Below are 18234 nucleotides of genomic sequence, written 5' to 3' on the forward strand. Positions count from 1 at the left end.
TTCTTTAGAAAATTATTTTTTTGTTATAAGTTTATTTACTAGAAATTGTGTATTAATAAATGTTCTTTAGAAAATCATTACTTTTTAAATAAGTTTGTTTAATGCAAATTCTCAATTTTGAAAATAAAGACTTTTAGTAATATTGGTAACCTTTCTTAAAATAAATTATCTATAATAAGAATTTTCAAATCCATTATTTGCTACTTAAACTAAGGCTCTTATGCTAAAACAATTGTTCTCTTTTTCCTTTATCATTGAACTATTCATATACAAAATGATTTCCTTCTCTTAGGAAGGAAGAGCCTAGAGGACCAATGATAGGTGTAGTTCTCCTTCTCTCAAGAGGAGAGAGCCCGAAGAACTACCTATCCAATGAAATGGATAATCTAAAAAGGAATAGCAATATCTTTTAATAACCAGTCATAAGAAAAATAACATTGGAAAAATCACTTCTCATGAAAATTTATTTTCTTACAAAAAAATTCAAAATCACTTTTATATTTTTATTATTTATTTTTATGTCTGTGTTAAATGGTAACTTATTTATATAAATTCCAAATTTACCAAAATACACCTGCAATATAAAATAGGGTTAGTAAAAACAATTACAAGGTACCTTATTCTATTACAAAGATCCCAAACAAAGTTTTTTTTTTTTTTTTTCTTTTTTTGTTATCCTTCCTTACGGCAATCTACTGTCACCAACACTCAAGCACCCAACAAAATTTTAAGATCATTGGAAGCAACTTACCACCACTGGAAGCACCACTCAATTGGTTGCATCGCTCGATCTATTGCACCACTCGAGCACTATAAGTGGCTGCTCAGCACTTATCTTAGCGCTGAATCGCTACATCCCTTTCCTATGCACCCTAGGTTGCTGCAACTCCATTTTTCTAATCATTTTCTCCACTAAAACCTTAGCTTGGCCGACATGGGAGTTATGATGGTCGTGGAAGACATCTTAGACTACTTTCTTGTTTTCCATAGGTTACAAGATTGATTAAAAAAATGGATTTTTACAATAAAAATCCTATACTCCATTGAAGAAGTTTACAACCAATCTAATAAAAACAATATTTTTACATAGAAACCAAAAATCTTATGCTCCTAATCACAGAGCTTACAACCCATTCTAGAAAACAAACATTCTGATAATAAACAATCATCAAATTGATTCATGCATAAATTTAATTAAGCCTTAAGGCCATGGGATGAATAAAAATACCCTAAAAAACAGAGTAAGCACACCCTAAAGCATATCTAACATGCAAAAATCTATCCTAGGGCTTTGAAACTCTGGATCTCTCTATTCCCAAGCCCTAGATCTCTTTGTTCCCAAGCCAAAGATCATATAGGTGTATGAAAACTACCTTATATCTCTAAATCCTATGCAACAAAAGTAAAAATAACATTTTTAACATTCTAGGATCCAGAGAAAAGGCATTAAAAAACTCTATCTGTGATTTAGACATTCCTAAATCATTTCCACTCGGTAAAAAAAAAAAAAAAAAATCTGAAGGTCTTGTACACCGATGATTCAAACTATGATCTTAGCACTCCAAAGTGTGGACTTTGGAAATGAAGATTCCTAAGCTTTCTCTTTCTTACTCTTTGGAGATGGAAGACGATTGTCCCTCAAAAATGATGGAAACCTAACCCCTAGGGGATATTTATAGGGTTCCCCTATTAAGCTTAAGTGACTTAAGCTCACCAAGGCTTTGGTCACTTAACCTAACCCAAAATAGGTCCTAATTAATTAATTAATCTCACAAGGTCATCTATTTAATCAATTAACTCAAGCTAGAGAACTTGTTCACTATCCCCTGTGCAATCTTGTGTAATTACCAAAATACCTTTTATGCATAAGAGTGAACCAAAAATCAATCCAGCCCTCATAAACCGTGTCATCAAGATATATGAGCTCAGAGCAAGGATCATTAAGACCTATAGAAGTATTGGCTCTCTCATAATCTAATTTTGAAGTTGATTCAATATTCCACTAAATAGAAACAACTACACTCTAATACCCTATGTAAATAACAAAGAAACGAAGTTCGAGTCTATGACCTACTATCCAGTACATACAGACTCCCCATGAATTAGTGATTGTAATCTAGCAAGGTAGTGTTATCACCTATCAAGATTACCTCTCCAACCTTTGAGTTATGAATCCTACTTATTATGTGATCAATTGACATACTCTAGCTCCAAGGTGCATATGTCAAATTTCAACTAAAGGAAATATTATGATCATAGTCTTCTAGATCACATGTTTTTTGGAGCACCCAATAGGACACACTCTCTCAATCCATGAGATATCATGGTGTCTTTATTGAGAATACCCACTATTACCAGCTTCCATAAAAAATTACTCAATCCATAGGGATGGATATTTGACTACTTTAGTGTCTCACCAATAAATCAAAATCTTCGGTTGACTTTGGAATAAGCTTAATATTCTTTCAAGGTTAAGAGTTCATACAGTATACTAGTTTGGTGAATCGTGAAAGTGATAGCCTTATATCATAATTCGCCATAAGTCCCGTCTAATGTGCATCATATACACTAGTGCACTCACCATGAGAAAACCATTCTAATGGCTAAGACAAGTCATCCCTCCTATTAAGAGATAGCATACTATAGTCTTAGATGAATTGTCTAAATTCATGAACTGGCTATGGACTACTCATCACTATACAAGAAACTCATGACTTGGATCTTTAATGCAACTTCTAATATATATAAGTCATGTAAAATGCAAGTGATGTGAGGCATGTATGCTCAAATAACCAATTAATGCATATAGGATTATAAAGAGAAACCAAAAAACATAAATAAGTAAATTTATAAGTGAATATCTACCTATTACATCATGTCATGCTTTCTCAGGCTCAATCCCAATAAGAACTACCATTCCATAAACAAGCGGATAATCTAAAAAGTAATAACAATTTATTTAGCAATAACCAATTTAGATAGATAACTTTAGAAATAATCTCTCATGAAAATTTATTTTCCTAAGAAAATCCAAAATATTTTATTTCTCGTGTCATATATGCAATTAAACAATAACAACATAAAATAATTACTAAGGAAATAATAAAAAAAAAAAAAATTCATGGCCTTTAGGGATCTCAGTTCATATTTGGTAATAATTTGGATAAAATTCAAATAACTAACATTACCAAAATTGCCTACAACCAAAAATAGGGTTAGAATATAAAAAAATAAATCCTAAAATATCCTAAAAACGCAAAAATTGTCATCATTTCCAAAATTTTGAAGGGCCACTTAAAGCAAATTTGGTTGTCGGAAAGACCACTCAAGCGCTTGAGTAGCTTGAATGCTACTTCCTAACCTACATATTTGAGGCTATTTCTACAACTTTTCCGACCATTGTTTCTTCAAAAAATTTACCCTTTCAAAAGGCTTTATACACAATGGATATTCGTGAATGCTTGGAACTTCTGATCTTCACTTTTGGGTCAACATAGACAAATAAAAATTTGTTTTCTACATTAAGAAAAATCTTACGCTCCACCAAAATGGAACTTATAATCCATCTAAGAACAAAACTTGATTTTTATATTGAAAAATAAAAATCGATGCTCCTAACCATGAAGTTTTTAACCCAATCTATGCAAATAAACAAATCCAAAACAATCAATCACGAAATAGTCATATAAACATCCACACATTCATCCATTTGGGTCATGGTATGAATAAACATACAAAACCAAGTCACCACACCTTAGAATAGATCTAACAAGTTTTTCCTTAACCTTGGGCTCTTATACCAATTGTTAGGAAACCCCGAATTGTTCCATCCCAAGCCTTGGATCGTTAGGTACATGAAATCCTATCCTTAGCTTCTCTAGAACTATTGCAATAAAAAAAATGGCTTTCCAAACCAAAAACATATCATAGATCTAGAGATTAGTGTCATACTTGCGATTTGAATATTCCTATATTGATTCTTGTCAATGTAGAAAGCTTCAAATATGGAATATATATATATATATCATAAACTCATAATCATCAACCAGTTAACTCCACTTTGAGTCTAGGCATTAAGATGGTGGAAATCCCAAGGCTAGAGGTTAGGGTTCCCTCTTTGAACTATGGGGAGAGAATGACAAGACTTAGAAACCCCAACCCCTAAAAGGGGTATATATAGGCTTCTTGCTAAACTTAAGTAACTTGAACTTACCATGAGCTTGGGTCACTTAATGTAGCCCAAAAAAGTTTCTAATTGATTTATTAACCAAGTAAGGCTCCAATTAATCACTTAGCCTAGTCCAAATATACCACTCACTTACTCTTGTGTAACATTATGTAATTTTCAAAATGCCCTTATGCACATAAGTAAACTAAAAACCTATTCAACCCTTATTAACCGTATCATTCATAAGATAGCATTGGCTCCCTCATAATCCAATTTTGAAGTTGTCAACATCTCACTATAAAGAGTCAACTATATTCCAATACCCTATATATATTACAACGAGACACTAAGTGTTCGAGTTTGTGACCTGTCATCCACTATATACAATCTTCCTATGAACTAGTCATCTATAGTCTAACAAGGTAAAAGCTAGCAGCCTTTCAAGACTACCTTTATCATCCTTGAGTTATAGATCATTCTATTATAATGACATATTCTACCTCACTAAGAGTATATGTCAAATTCCATTAAAGGAATTATTGTGAGCCCATAGATTTCATGATCACACATCTTTAGGATAACCTAAGGGAACACACTATCTCAAAGTCTATGAGATATCATAGTGTCTTTATTGAGAATACCTATTGCTACTAGTTTTCATTAATAGTAATTCAATTTATAAGGAATATCTGATCAACTTACAATCTTACTCGTTGTTCAAAGCCATTAGTAACTTTTGCACAAGCTCAATATTTTCTCAAGGTTGAGAGACTATATAGTGTAGCAACTTGGTGAAGTCTTATGTCATAACTCACTATAGGTCATATCCAATATATAACCATACACACTAATGCACTCACCATGAGAACCTTATCCTGATGGCCAAGACTAGTCGTCTCTCCAATTAGGAGGTGGTACACTACAACCTCAAATGGATTACCTAATTCCATGAACTCGTTATGAACAAATCATTTACATGCAAGGAACCCATGACCAAGATCTTCTATCCAACTCTTAATGCATCTAAGTTATGTACAATGCAAGAGATGCTAGGTCAGAATGCTCATAAAGTATAATGCATTGAATAAAGATATATAAAAGTGAATATGGAATCTCATCAAATGAATAATAATGAATTCCAAATTTACTACATCATGTCATGCTTTTAAGGGCTCTATCATAACAACTTAAGCTCATCAAGGGCTTGGGTCACTTAATTTAGTCCAAAATGGGTCTTAATTGGTTAATTAACCTCTTAGAGTCATCTAATTAATCAATTAGACCAAACTAAAGACCTTGTTCACTAAACCCTATGTAACCTTGCATAATTACCAAAACATCTTTATGCAAAATAAGTGAACTCAGAGCTAATCCAATCCTCATAAATTATGTCATCAAGGTATATAAGCTCAAGCAATGACCACTATGACCCATAAGAGTACTGGCTCTCTTAAAATTCAATTCTAAAGTTAATTCAATATCCCACTATAGAGAATCAACTACACTTCAATACCTTATGTATATAACAACGAGACGAAACTTGAATCCATAACCTACTACTATCCATTGCATGTTGACTCTCCATGAACTAGTGTTCGTAATAAAACAAGGTAGTGTTATCACCTATTAAGATTACATCTCAAATCCTTGAGTTACAAATCCTACCTATTATGTGATTGATTGATATATTTTATCTCCAAGGAGAATATGTCACATTTCCACTAAAGGAAATGTTATGAAAATAGTATTTTAAATCACATGTCCTTTGGATCACCCAAAAGGGCAGATTATGTCAAAACCATAAGACATCATGGTGCCTCTATTGAGAATACTTGTTGCCACCAACTTCTGTCAACAATGACTCAATCCATAGGGATATGTGACCACTTTAGGGTTTCACCCATAAGTTAAAACCTCTTGTTGCTCAAAAAACCAATTAATGCATATAGGATAATAAATGGGAAACCAAGAAACATAAATAAATAAAATTTATAACTGAATCTTAATTTGTTACATCATGTCATGTTTTCTAGGGTTCAATCCCAAAAGATATATTAAGGGTGACAAAAATAAATACATCTCACCCAAGTTCTTTTATATTCATGAGCTCTAAAAGAATAATGAAATTAATATTCAACAAGTAAAACGAGTGACACTTGAGTAGACCTATTTACAAAGGCATTGTCAATTGCAAAGCTAAAAGTTTATATATATATATATTAGAATGCGTGAAGTCAAAGATCTTTATGTTGAGTTACTAAAGAAAGTATAATAATATTAACATGAGGGGAAACATGTTAAAAATGATAAAACTGCCTTGTATCACTAGCTTTATCTACAAGGTTTTTAACAAGTGAGTCCCCCCAATATAAAATTATTTTAAGAATTGAAACAATATTGTCTACTTTTCCCTTTGTAAAGGTTTTTCCTATAAAATTTTGCTTAACAAGGTTTTAATGAAGTTTATTTTTCTGTTACAATGATCATCTAAGGGAAAAGGGAAAAGGGAAAAAGGATCAGCCACGCTCACGCCGACTAGTGTAATAAATATTGCTTGGAATGATTTGAATGATCATAAATATCACTACTCATGCTACATTTTAATTATGCATGTAACTATTTCTTGTAATCATCTTTTTTATTATGATAATTGTCTTATTTGAGGCTATTGACACAAGAAATAATAATATTGTTATTCTTCATAAGTTTCTCCTTTAAACCCCTCTATTTCTCTCTCTATTTTTTTGTAATAAGTTTTATATTTACTCTCTTTATCCACTCTAAGAATAATGAAAGGATAAATTAAACCCTAATTTTAATGATATAATAGCTATAAACTTCCTTTCAAACTTTGCTCCTCCTATTATGATTATTATTTTTTAAATATAAACTTTTATTTTGAATCCTTTTTATGTGTAGGATTTATTAAGAATTTAGAATCTACACCGTTGTAAAATCTTGGAGAAGATCGAGTGTCGAGTCGAGTTTGTGAGTGATGAAGCGATACTTCCAACCAATTGGGAAGGATGGCTCCTCCAAGAAACCCTCTCTCTCAAAAGAAGACGGCGATGAGAACACAGACCAGGTTTCAGAGGAGGAGAAGAAGAAGGAGCCATTAAAGTTCTTGACATGGAATGCCAACAGTTTTCTTATTCGAGTCAAGAACAACTGGCCCGAATTCACCAAGTTTGTTTCTGATCTTGATCCTGATGTCATTGCTGTACAGGTGATTCACGCTCCCTTGTGTTGTTCCCTTATCGACTTTCGAGTTGTCTTTGTCTGGGGATTTCATGAACTTTGTTGAATGTGCGTGATAGAAAATGGGTAGTTGATGTTTGGGTGTGGGTATGCTGATAATTTGTCTAATGGCGAGTGGGCGTGTGATTTTTTGGGTCTGTAGTAGAAATTTGGTATGTGGGGTGTTGAAGATTCTTTGGGCTTTTATTCCAGTAAAATGCATGAGATCGATTTTGATCCATGATTTTCCGTTTTCCTTTTGTTTCATCAGTGTTCTTGGTGATTGGGTTTTCTAAGCATATATTTGATGCTGTTGTAACTTCTTACTAAAGTCCTTTTGGAAAACATCAATGTGAACAGTAGTTGCAACTTAATATCCAAAAAAAATTTGTAATAATGAAATTTGTTCTTTCTCCTCCCTAAACTTTGCTGAAAAGAGCTTTCAAGCCTAAAACCCTTGTACCTAGATGTGTTTTAGTTGTAACTAAGCACACTGTAATGCTGTTTTAACAGCTAGAAAGACATTAAGGCAATAAAAAGCTGAAGCACACAAGGCTCAAGTTGATTAATCTCTTCTAGTTAAGCATTATGTTATTCCATCTTCTGCTGTTCTTGCAATCTCAAGGGTTTTATTTTTTGCTCTCCTGATTTTTCTGTTTGTTATTGTACAATTTCAGTTATCTACATTTAACACTCTGTGAGTGCTTTGAGTTGCAAGTTTTCTTTGATATTGCAATTATGAAAAATTTATATGTGGGAAATACTTATAAAAAATAATCAATTTTATAGCTTGCTGTTTGTGTTTGGTGCTTTGACATATCTAGTCTTCAGCTTGAAGAGTGAAACCCAGAAAAATACCAAAGTCAAATTTCTGGGAATATAAGTCATGAAATTTTGGTCCCAAATTCCTCTGTGCAGCAATAATTTCCAAAAAGAAGGATTAGAAAACACAACCTATAATTGAGATATGGTTTCTTCAGCGGAATCTGATTGAATTTTAAGTTTTGGCAAGCAACTGACCATGGTGAAGTAGGTCCTAGCTAAAGTTATGCAGCAGAGATGGTTTTGCAGTGGTTCAAAGTGTGTTTTGGGCTTCTGCGTATTGGACTTATAATGGATTTTGATGTAAAGCTAAATTTTATCAGATGAAATTGCTTCATCATCAATTGGTTTGGTTGCTCAGCTAAGCAATTTTTTATGTTTATGATGATTGGTATCTATAGCAGCATGAGGAAGTTGTGAATTTTTCTCATACATCTCTAAATATGTTTCTTGATAAGTGGTTATAGCTTAATGTAGAATGGTAAAAGAGAAGAAAGTAGAATTGGTGACAAAATACATAAATATATAGTTTACTCAAATATGGCTAATTATATGATTAATCTGAAGATTACAATTTGTGTTGGTATCTGGGAGAAGGCATTGCCCATTGTGAAAGATATATGGTGCAGCTTTGTGATGTTTTCTTATATGTTTAATTGTAGAGAATGTTATATTAGTTTGGAATATGCTAATATTCACCATGTCCTATAAAATTCTTTATGCTATCTCTTTTACTTCTTTTTATATGTATGACAATATCATGTTGATTTCCTTTTACCCTAAATGTTATTTGGAAAGAATCTAGCTAACAGCTTAATGGTAGGAAGTAAGGATGCCAGCAGCTGGCTCCAAGGGTGCTCCTAAAAACCATGGAGAGTTAAAAGATGATACAAGCTCATCACGTGAGGAAAAGAAGGTAAAATTGGTCTTTTCTGTTACACAATAAATTTATGTGTGCATATGTGCTGAAATCTATAACTTCATTTTATGCATGTATGAAGCTGAATTTCTTTACCTATCAAAAAAATAAAAATAAAAAACTGAATTTCTTTGAGGTGCATTTGGATGTCTTATGAAAACAAATATCTCCCTTGTGTTTTGCATAGTTCAAATCTCAATTCTAGAACGGTGCTATCAAAGAAAATGAGATTCTTGGTAACAGGCCGATGGCATGGGAGCAATTTTGACTTCCCCAGGAGGGGCACTGTTTTAACTTTTAAGTTTTAATCCTCACTTGTGAGCCATTGATTTCCATTGTTGTGAGCCTTTAAATTTCCATTAGACATCCAACTGCACTTGTAGTGTTTACTTCTGACCAACAATTTTCATGCTCAACACATGTTAATGGTCAGATGGAATTGTACTAGCAATGGAAACTTATTGTTTGTCATGTGCATTATATACTACATACTTGCCTAGTTGTTATGTCCAGCACTAGGTATAGTAGTTAAGCGTTTCCCATCACTTCCATTCCCACAAGTGTCATGTCTAGAACCTCATTTTTTGTAAAGTTGATCTCAGCCTAGGAGAAATGAGGAGGGTCATATTGGGTTGACAATGAAAATTAAATCCTCAGTAGAAGTCTTAAACCCTCAAGAACATTTGTCTACAAAATTTTCAAGTTAGTGCATGGCCATTTGGTGTGACAGAAGATGATTCTAGATGGGATTAAAAAAATGTCAAAAGGATAATGTATAGCTGACCCAAAATTTTAGAACTTGTTTCAAGGTTCAAGAGGACCTAATGCCCTTGAGGCCTTGTTCAAGTGGTAAAGGGTTGGGGAGGGTTTGTGGGAGGTTCCAAGTTCAAGCCCCAATGGGGATTCAAGAGGACTTAGGTCTGTGTTTCAACTCAAAATTCAGAGTGGTCACATTGATAATGGAATCATTCCTTTGAAAGGAAAATAGTTGACTCCATAACATTTCCTGCCTAAGTATTTTAATCAGGGAAGTGCAATTTTTTTTCCTTTTTCTTTTATATTTATTTATTTGTGGGGGGTGGGGAGTGTGGATAGTGTTCTCAATTGGTATGATGACCTTGCTTGGCATTTTAATTGTTGGTGTCCTGAAGAATTACCAAGTTTCAAGGATTTGGTGTGATAATTTTTGTGAGTATTCAAGAAGATGCTCCAATTATCAAGATATGCTTGAGGCTTTTTTATGGCACCATTATGTTTTATATCACTTAAGCTAGAATTGATCTGCACTAATTTGATGAAGAAAAGAAAAAATCTCTCTGATGGATCTCCAAATTGAATATAATTCAACAGCATGAAGATTTAATCCCAAGTATTGGGGTTGGCTACATGAATCTTGGTTTTCTGTTCTGCTCTTTAAGCCATACTTTTTGCTTAATCATACACCACCAACATGTTTTGTCTTTCAGTTTCAACCATTCTCTAGAATTGACTATATACAATTTTATGTAAAGAAAAACAAGTAATTTTAACTTGTAATAAACAGCCTGATTGCTAAAGACCTAAATGATGATACAACTTTAAAGTTGAATGGCCAAAAGACATTTATGTGGTTAACTCCAAATAGTTGGGATTTGGGCTCTGTGAGTTGAGTTGTGGAAATTTGGTATTTCAACGCTAAGAAAATTAACCCATGATGCTCCAATATCGGATATCTACTAATAGCAATTATATATTTCTTTTGAACCATGCAGATATTAATGCGTGCCCTTTCCACTCCTCCATTTGGAAATTATCGTGTTTGGTGGTCTCTTGCAGATTCCAAATATGCAGGGACCGCATTGTTTGTTAAGAAGTGTTTTCAACCAAAAAAGGTCTCTTTCTCTCTTGATCAAAAAGGTATTATGGATAGGATCTTTTTGTTGTTTTATCATATGAAGAATTTCTTACTTTGATCAATTGTTAATTCTTTTCATGGTTAAGTAGAAGTTAATTGCACTTTCTTCAAATTGCAATTTGCTCATGCATTGCTTGAACATGTTTCCAGGTAATTTGTTGCATTTATCCATGTGTGTATTTATTTATTGGAATTCTTGTTATGTTTATTTGCACATGTGGATTTAAAGAGTAGCAAACCGTACACATGATTGGCACTTAACAATAATTTCTTTTGTTGAAGATTTTACACTTTGTTTCATGTTGAGAATCACAGTTATAATAAATTCAAATCATGTAATCATATTTATAACCTTTTAGAGTTAGTAATTAAGGATGATTTGTTGTTTTTCTTTTCCTTTTCTTTTTTTTTCCTCTCTTTTTGTAAGCTTGAACATGGTTTGAGGGTATTCTGTGTATTTTAGCTCAAAATTCCATGTATATGACTGCAGCAAGTGGTTGAAAGGACAGATGAATGGATTTTCAGAAGTAAAAGAAAAATGGAAGTTTGTTTTGGCCTAACCTCTATCTCAAATAGCTAGAGATTATGAAAATTGTGTATCATAATTATTTGTGATGTAGTTCTTGAATAGCTTGGAATCTGCAATCGGCAACTAATCTATCATTAGTAGCCACTACTTATTGATAAAGGCTTCTTAGTTGGGGGAGGCTATCTTAAAAATATGGAAAAATCGCCTCAGTGTCTGGGCTTGAGGAGAGAATGGGGCTATTTGAGAGGAAAGATAAGGGAGGACTCAGTGTGGCCCTATGGCAGTAGGATGAGGGGGCCATGCTATGGGATGTGGATTTGGGCTTCAAAGAGTGAATTGCATTCTAGATCAAAACCCCAGGACCCTATCCCTTAGAATGTGGCTTCATGGGTCTTATATGGAAGATTGGATGCATGTGAGGGTCCACAGCAGTCACAGTAGGCCCTAAATCAATTACAAGATTAAGGATGCCTGCTTGATGCAAGGCTAGCCGGTCTCTAACCAAAGTTTACATTGCTAGAATATTGGAGGTCAAACATGCATGTAACAGAAGGATAGGTTAGCTGGTGCCATTACTGGGAGGCACACCTCCCTTTATTATAGATTTGAACATAGTGACATGCACTCCTTGTGGTCAGTCCAGGCATGGATTAGTTTCAGGAAGCATTTTCCTTTTTTATCTTGAAATAAGCAATGTACCATAAATCTTGTTATATTCAATCTTTGAAAATGATGAGTAGATAAGGGCTAGAAAATGACTATAACATTGGATAGGAATCCTTTTTTCTTTTTCCTGTAAGATTCTGTGATTCTCTACAGTGGAATACCAAATAGGGGGTTCATGGTTGAACTCATCCAGCTGGGTTTTAAGGTCTAAATAATTTTAAATTTCTGTATGGTAGAATGACAGAATGGCAGAATGGCAAATGGGTTCATGTGGCTGACTCGTCCAGCTGGATTAAGGTCTAAATAGTTTTGATGAAGCACTTTTTTGTACACTTCTGAAAACTTTTCCATATGTAATGGTATTCTGGTCATTTTCTTCTAAAGAGAAACTATCTCATAACTTTGCACATGAAATATCTATTCCATAATACTGTGTTTTTTTCCTCTTTGAGGTGCTTTCCTTGTGTGTGAAATGCGAGGGGCAATCCACTAATATATTGCCTTTGTTCTTAGCTTCAAAGCATGAGCCTGAAGGTCGGGTTATTTTGGCTGAATTCGAGTCTTTCCGCCTATTGAATACATATGTGCCAAATAACGGTTGGAAAGATGAGGAAACATCATTTCAGAGGAGAAGAAAATGGGATAAGAGGATGCTTGAATTTGTTGTGCAATCTTCTGATAAGCCTCTTATTTGGTGTGGCGATCTGAATGTTAGGTAACCACTTCCTTTCGAGCTTTAGTTATCTTTATTTTCCTTTAGTTACCTATGTTTCTGCTTGAAATTTCTTTATATGTTTTTCTAGGTAAATGTTTTCTGTTTTGCTAGTATAATTACAGATGAGGATTCTGGCGAATTGTTAGATGCTGAATTTTGATGATTTATGACAGTTTTAATTCAGACCAAGTTCAAACCCGGTCTGTTTTGATATGCAATCATGTTCAATGAACAAGCTACTTATTGGGCTAAGATCAATCGGTTCATGAACTGCTGCTTACTGGATGTAATTTTTTTATATAGAAAATAAACACAAGCCCATTCACTTTTTGAGCGATACTTGGATGGCAAGATCCAATCTTCCAGTTCATGCTGAGAACTAAGTTAATCATTGTATGTCATGGCAAACTCATCTTACATAGTTCAATATTATTTCAATGAAGCTTGGTTGCCCCTGAACCAAAATGAATTCAGTCTAACATAAAGAGACCTATCAACTTGCAAGAAAACTATTTGATCCCTCATTGTCACATATTGAATTCATTGTGCTTCTCTAGTTTATCCATTTTTCTATATCTAACTTCCAAAAAGAGAAAAAATATGCAACTTGATCCTCATCATACATCAATCTTCTTATTTATAATCTGTTATATCTTCTTGGAGTATATGGCATGATTATCAAGAAACTTTCTCATGTTTGTTATTTGTAGTCACGAAGAGATTGATGTGAGCCATCCAGAATTCTTCAGTGCAGCAAAGCACAATGGATATGTTCCTCCAAATAAAGAGGTATTTACAATGAAGAAGTCTGTTTGAGTGTGATTATGACATAAGTCACTTCTTCATCTGCTCCAGTGAATTAGTAACCTTCATTGACCTGTTCACTGATGCTCAAAATTGCTTAGAAATGTTAAAAGTAGGCAACAAGCACCTGGCTTTAATTAGGATCTTCCTTCTGAATGGCTGTGCATATCATATATTACTATCGTTTATGAGTTTCCTTATTTTATGCAATTAACAAAGTGAGTTCCACCTTGATATCTTGATGACACAGGATTGTGGGCAGCCTGGATTTACCTTGGCTGAGAGGAGGCGTTTTGGTGGCATATTGAAAGAGTGTGTAAAACCATTTGGAAATCTTGATCCATTGCATTTACGATTTTGATCCATTATATCTATGATTTTATTTCTTTACCATTTCACAGTTCAGCATCTTTTGTTTGCTTTCCCATATCATTTACTATCTCATGGATGAAATTTTTTTGTTTCTACTAATTGTGCTTCCATCATTATAGATTTGCAGTTCAGTGACCAAAGAAGACTAGTTTTATACTAACCTAATATTATAATACACTCCTAGGAGTTAATAGTGCTATTTTTTTAGCTTTCTTCTTTAATCATATTTAGAGTACGTTTGGAAGTGATTCTAAAAAGTGTTTCTAACCTTTTTAGAAAATTTTTATCTTGCAAGTATTAGAAAGGCTAAAAATACTTCCTAAAATCACTACCAAAAGCACTATTAGTTCATCATACTTCGTTTTGAAGAATTTTCAGATTTGCTAAACAAGGTAACTGATATCTTTTGGTAAAAACAGCTTGTTAATGAGTTTCCTGGAACTGTTTCCTGGATCTAGCTTTCCTGAATAAAACTGGGTCTATACGCCCACTTTTGGCATTCTTTTCAGTTCCATTTGTTCCTGAAAATTGAAAGCCTGAACTTCAATTCTTACCTTTCATTGGTTATACCTTTATAATGCACTGTTAATGAATTTGAGCTCTTACTGGTTTGAGTCTGTGGATTTGCTTCAGGGGGAAGCTAGTAGATGCATACAGACTCCTACACAAGGAAAAAGACATGGAAGGTGGCTTCTCATGGTCTGGAAACCCTATTGGAAAGTAAGGAGTTGATACCATTTTCCACTGAACTGTCAGCATAATTTGGAGATTGGAACCATGAATGACTTCATTGCACTGCTATTTCAGATGATTAGATATTCTCTCTTTGATATTTCATGAGAAAATGTGTAGACAAACAATAAGATCATCTTAGTGAGTTGTATTTCACTTTACGGTTCAGGCTGGGCATATTCCCTCATGACCAGAATGGGTGGCTTCTTTTGCAGGTATAGAGGGAAGAGGATGAGAATAGACTATTTCATAGTTCCAGAGGCACTCAAAGATAGGATTGTTGCATGTGAGATCCATGGACAGGGGATTGAATTAGAAGGTGTGAGTCATTTCATCCTTCACAACACTTGAATCAGATTCCTACAATTTACAAAATCTTAACTTTCTGATGTGCATACTCAGATAATAACTCCTTGATTCTAGTCAGCATATATGAGTACATGCCTCTATACATAAATACACTCACACACAATCAATTCGAAGTTCATTTTATTGGTTTTTATCTTTTTCCTTTTTGTTATGTAAATATTTTTTTCTCTTCCCCCGTCCCCCCAAACGGACTCCAACCAGTACCTCCCCACAATCCCTCCCAACCCCTTAGCCCTCGAGCCAGGACTTGAGGGAATTTGAAGTGGGTTTTTACTTGGAGACACAGCAAATCAAATCACCAACTTTTACTTCTGTAACAATTGAAGTTAGTCCCTCTGGGAGTATTCATCTTTTGACTTATGCAGAGGTCCATCTCCAGGATTCTATTGAATAATGTTGCCTGAGGTTTTGCCATTGTATGTTTTTGATAGCTCCATCTTCTGCATGGCCCCATCACAACGGTCAATTTGTTTTATTGGTTTGAATTTCATAACTGTCACACATGCCCTTTATTTTATGAAGCATTTGAGATTTTTTTTTTTCTTTGTTCTTTTTCATGGCTTGCAGGTTTCTACGGAAGTGACCATTGCCCGGTTTCCCTGGAGCTTTCCGAGACAAGCTCCAGTTCCAACCAAAGCTAAGTTTTGCTCTGATTAACATTTGAGGGTCATGTACTGGATTCCCTACAACATTATACTAGTAATCTTTGATCAACATTTTGCATTATGCATAATTAAATGGAATCAGTTTAGGCAATTTTCAAACACCATTTTATACATTTTGCAATGACAAGATCATCTCATGAACATCTACTTTTGCTGTACTTTTCATTTTTGTCCTTCTTTCAACCTTTTGAGCCAAGAAATGGTCGTGATGAGCCAAACATCCCAAGTTCAAGCCTTATTTAGACTATTTTACAGTACTTTTAAACACTTTTAACATAAAAATCTGTCTTTGGAGAGAAATGAAACATTTCATAATTTTAAAATTTTGAAAAATCACTTGTAGTGTCTTTGAAAAGGTACCTTGGAGTATGCTTGGTAGTGATTTTAATAAATACTTTTAACTCTACGGATGGCAATAGTGGGCAATTTTCTGTAATGGGCAATAGCCTGACGGAACAATGTCATGTGGAGGTAGAAGGTCCACAAGTTGTGAACTCGGAGAAGAAGCAATGACGACAACTAGGGAATAAGCATCAATCAACTCTGTGCCAATAGTCGCGGTAATATAGATGATGCAAGCGTTATTCGGAATAATTGGGCGTAAGCGTCTGTAGGTGATTTTTTAATTGTGGTCAAATCCTAAGGCTAAACCCTCGACTTTAACCTTTTTAACACTTAAAAATCTTTATTTTCAACTATTAGAAAGATTATAAACACTTCTCAAAATCACTATGAAATGCACATTTAGAGTTTGTTTGGGAATATCTTTACTTGGAAGTGTTTTGAGTGAAACCATTTTCTTATTAAGTGTTTTTTGGAGAATCATATATGAAGTATTTTTTCAAAAAACACTACAAGTAATTTTTCAAATTTTTGAAAGTGTTTTCTAAATTTTGTCAATCATCTAAAGTTTTTTCAATAACATTCTTTAGACTAAAAATACTTTCTAAAATCACTGACACTTGAACTCTTAATAGATGATTCTCATAAAATAATTAGTGTAGTAAGTACTTCAAATAAAAGCACTCTTAAAGATATTCTTAATATAATGATTGATTTTAGGAAAGTATGAAAGAAACAAAATTCTTATATTTAGTTTTGCGAGAAGAAAAATAAAATATAATTAAAATTTTATATAATTTTAAATTATTTAATTCTTATATAGAGTAGTTAAAATAAATGAAATTAGTTAAATGCAGCATATAAAAATGACTTAGTGATTTAATTTATTTTTTTATTTTACCTTTTTTTTTTTCTTTCCAAATTTTGGAGGGCCAACCATTAGCCCAAGTGGGCTATAGAGGAAAGGGAGAGGTTCCATACCACTTGGATGGGATACATGCCTCATGGGGGTTGGGTTTTCAGGTTTTTTCTAAACAAAAATAAAAATAATGATATTAGGCATTGACAGAGATAGGTCACCTACCTGTGATGAGTGGTCCATGTCCATTTCTGGTGGGCCCAATGGAATGGAGCACGTGGCATTAAAAAAGGGGCATCTACTGTAATGATTTGTGTGACGGAATCTAATGATTATTTAAATAATTACTATAAAATATCAAGTTAAAGCACTATAAATATAATTCATGAAAGTATCATTTTGAATTGTTTTTGCCTTTTGAGGGGCAATATTGTACATTGGTGAGAATATCTGGGTGATTTTCCTAATCCAAAGTGTTGGACAAATATTGAAATTTGAATTGGGGTAGGGTAATTTTTACAATTTCACACCCCACCCCCCTTTCTTTGTTTTATTATTTGAAAACAATTTTAAAATTGGATTTGTATAAACAAAAATATAAAATATAAATGAAGTGGGTATTTGATAAATCAATTTAATAACTTAAGTATGTTTGATAAAATAACTTTATAGTATGGGTTAAAATCAAAAACAATTTTAAGTAAAAAATAAAAATAATTAATTTATTTTTAATTCATATATTTATTTTACCTTTTTTATCTTCATTTATTCTAATTATCACTATGATCTCTCTTACTACTTTATAACTTTCATTATTACTCGATTTCATTTGTCTTAATTATAATTTATGAAAATAAATATATCAATAACTTAAAATTAATTTTCTTAAACAATCTTAATACTTAAAATAATAATTAAATAATAAGTTTTAAGTAAACAATTTAGGTATAATTTAACTTAAAATCGACTAAAAATAGTACTCAAATAAAAATAATAAAAAGTCGTTGCCTACCACTTTTATTTTTTAAAAAGAATTATATTTTTTCAATTAAATGTATTTTATAAAAATAAAAGAAAAAATAAAAATAAAAACTAGAAAACATTTTTCAAATCAAACACAACCAAATTCTCTTTTCTTTTT

General features: G+C 33.1%; 1 protein-coding gene across 1 annotated transcript; it reads left to right on the forward strand.

Moving 5' to 3' along the window:
• The first annotated feature begins 7077 nt into the window (after positions 1–7077).
• LOC117909924 (DNA-(apurinic or apyrimidinic site) lyase) lies at positions 7078–16039 on the forward strand. The gene is made up of 9 exons (XM_034823974.1): positions 7078–7394; positions 9051–9143; positions 10898–11042; positions 12749–12950; positions 13661–13739; positions 14005–14066; positions 14760–14846; positions 15074–15177; positions 15795–16039. Exons 1-9 carry the CDS (start codon positions 7164–7166, stop codon positions 15866–15868), a joined length of 1077 nt encoding a protein of 358 aa, XP_034679865.1. The 5' UTR covers positions 7078–7163; the 3' UTR covers positions 15869–16039.
• Positions 16040–18234: the final 2195 nt, after the last annotated feature.

The sequence above is a fragment of the Vitis riparia genome, unplaced genomic scaffold (assembly GCF_004353265.1).
Source record: "Vitis riparia cultivar Riparia Gloire de Montpellier isolate 1030 unplaced genomic scaffold, EGFV_Vit.rip_1.0 scaffold470_pilon_pilon, whole genome shotgun sequence".
In the NCBI taxonomy this organism is placed as follows: domain Eukaryota; kingdom Viridiplantae; phylum Streptophyta; class Magnoliopsida; order Vitales; family Vitaceae; genus Vitis; species Vitis riparia.

Excerpts from the sequence above, each read along its gene's own strand:
- LOC117909924 (XM_034823974.1), top strand. The coding sequence starts at position 7,164 with ATGAAGCGATACTTCCAACCAATTGGGAAGGATGGCTCCTCCAAGAAA. Across the intron at positions 9,144-10,897 it reads CATCACGTGAGGAAAAGAAG|ATATTAATGCGTGCCCTTTC; the intron begins GTAAAATTGGTC and ends TGAACCATGCAG. Across the intron at positions 11,043-12,748 it reads TTTCTCTCTTGATCAAAAAG|CTTCAAAGCATGAGCCTGAA; the intron begins GTATTATGGATA and ends CTTTGTTCTTAG.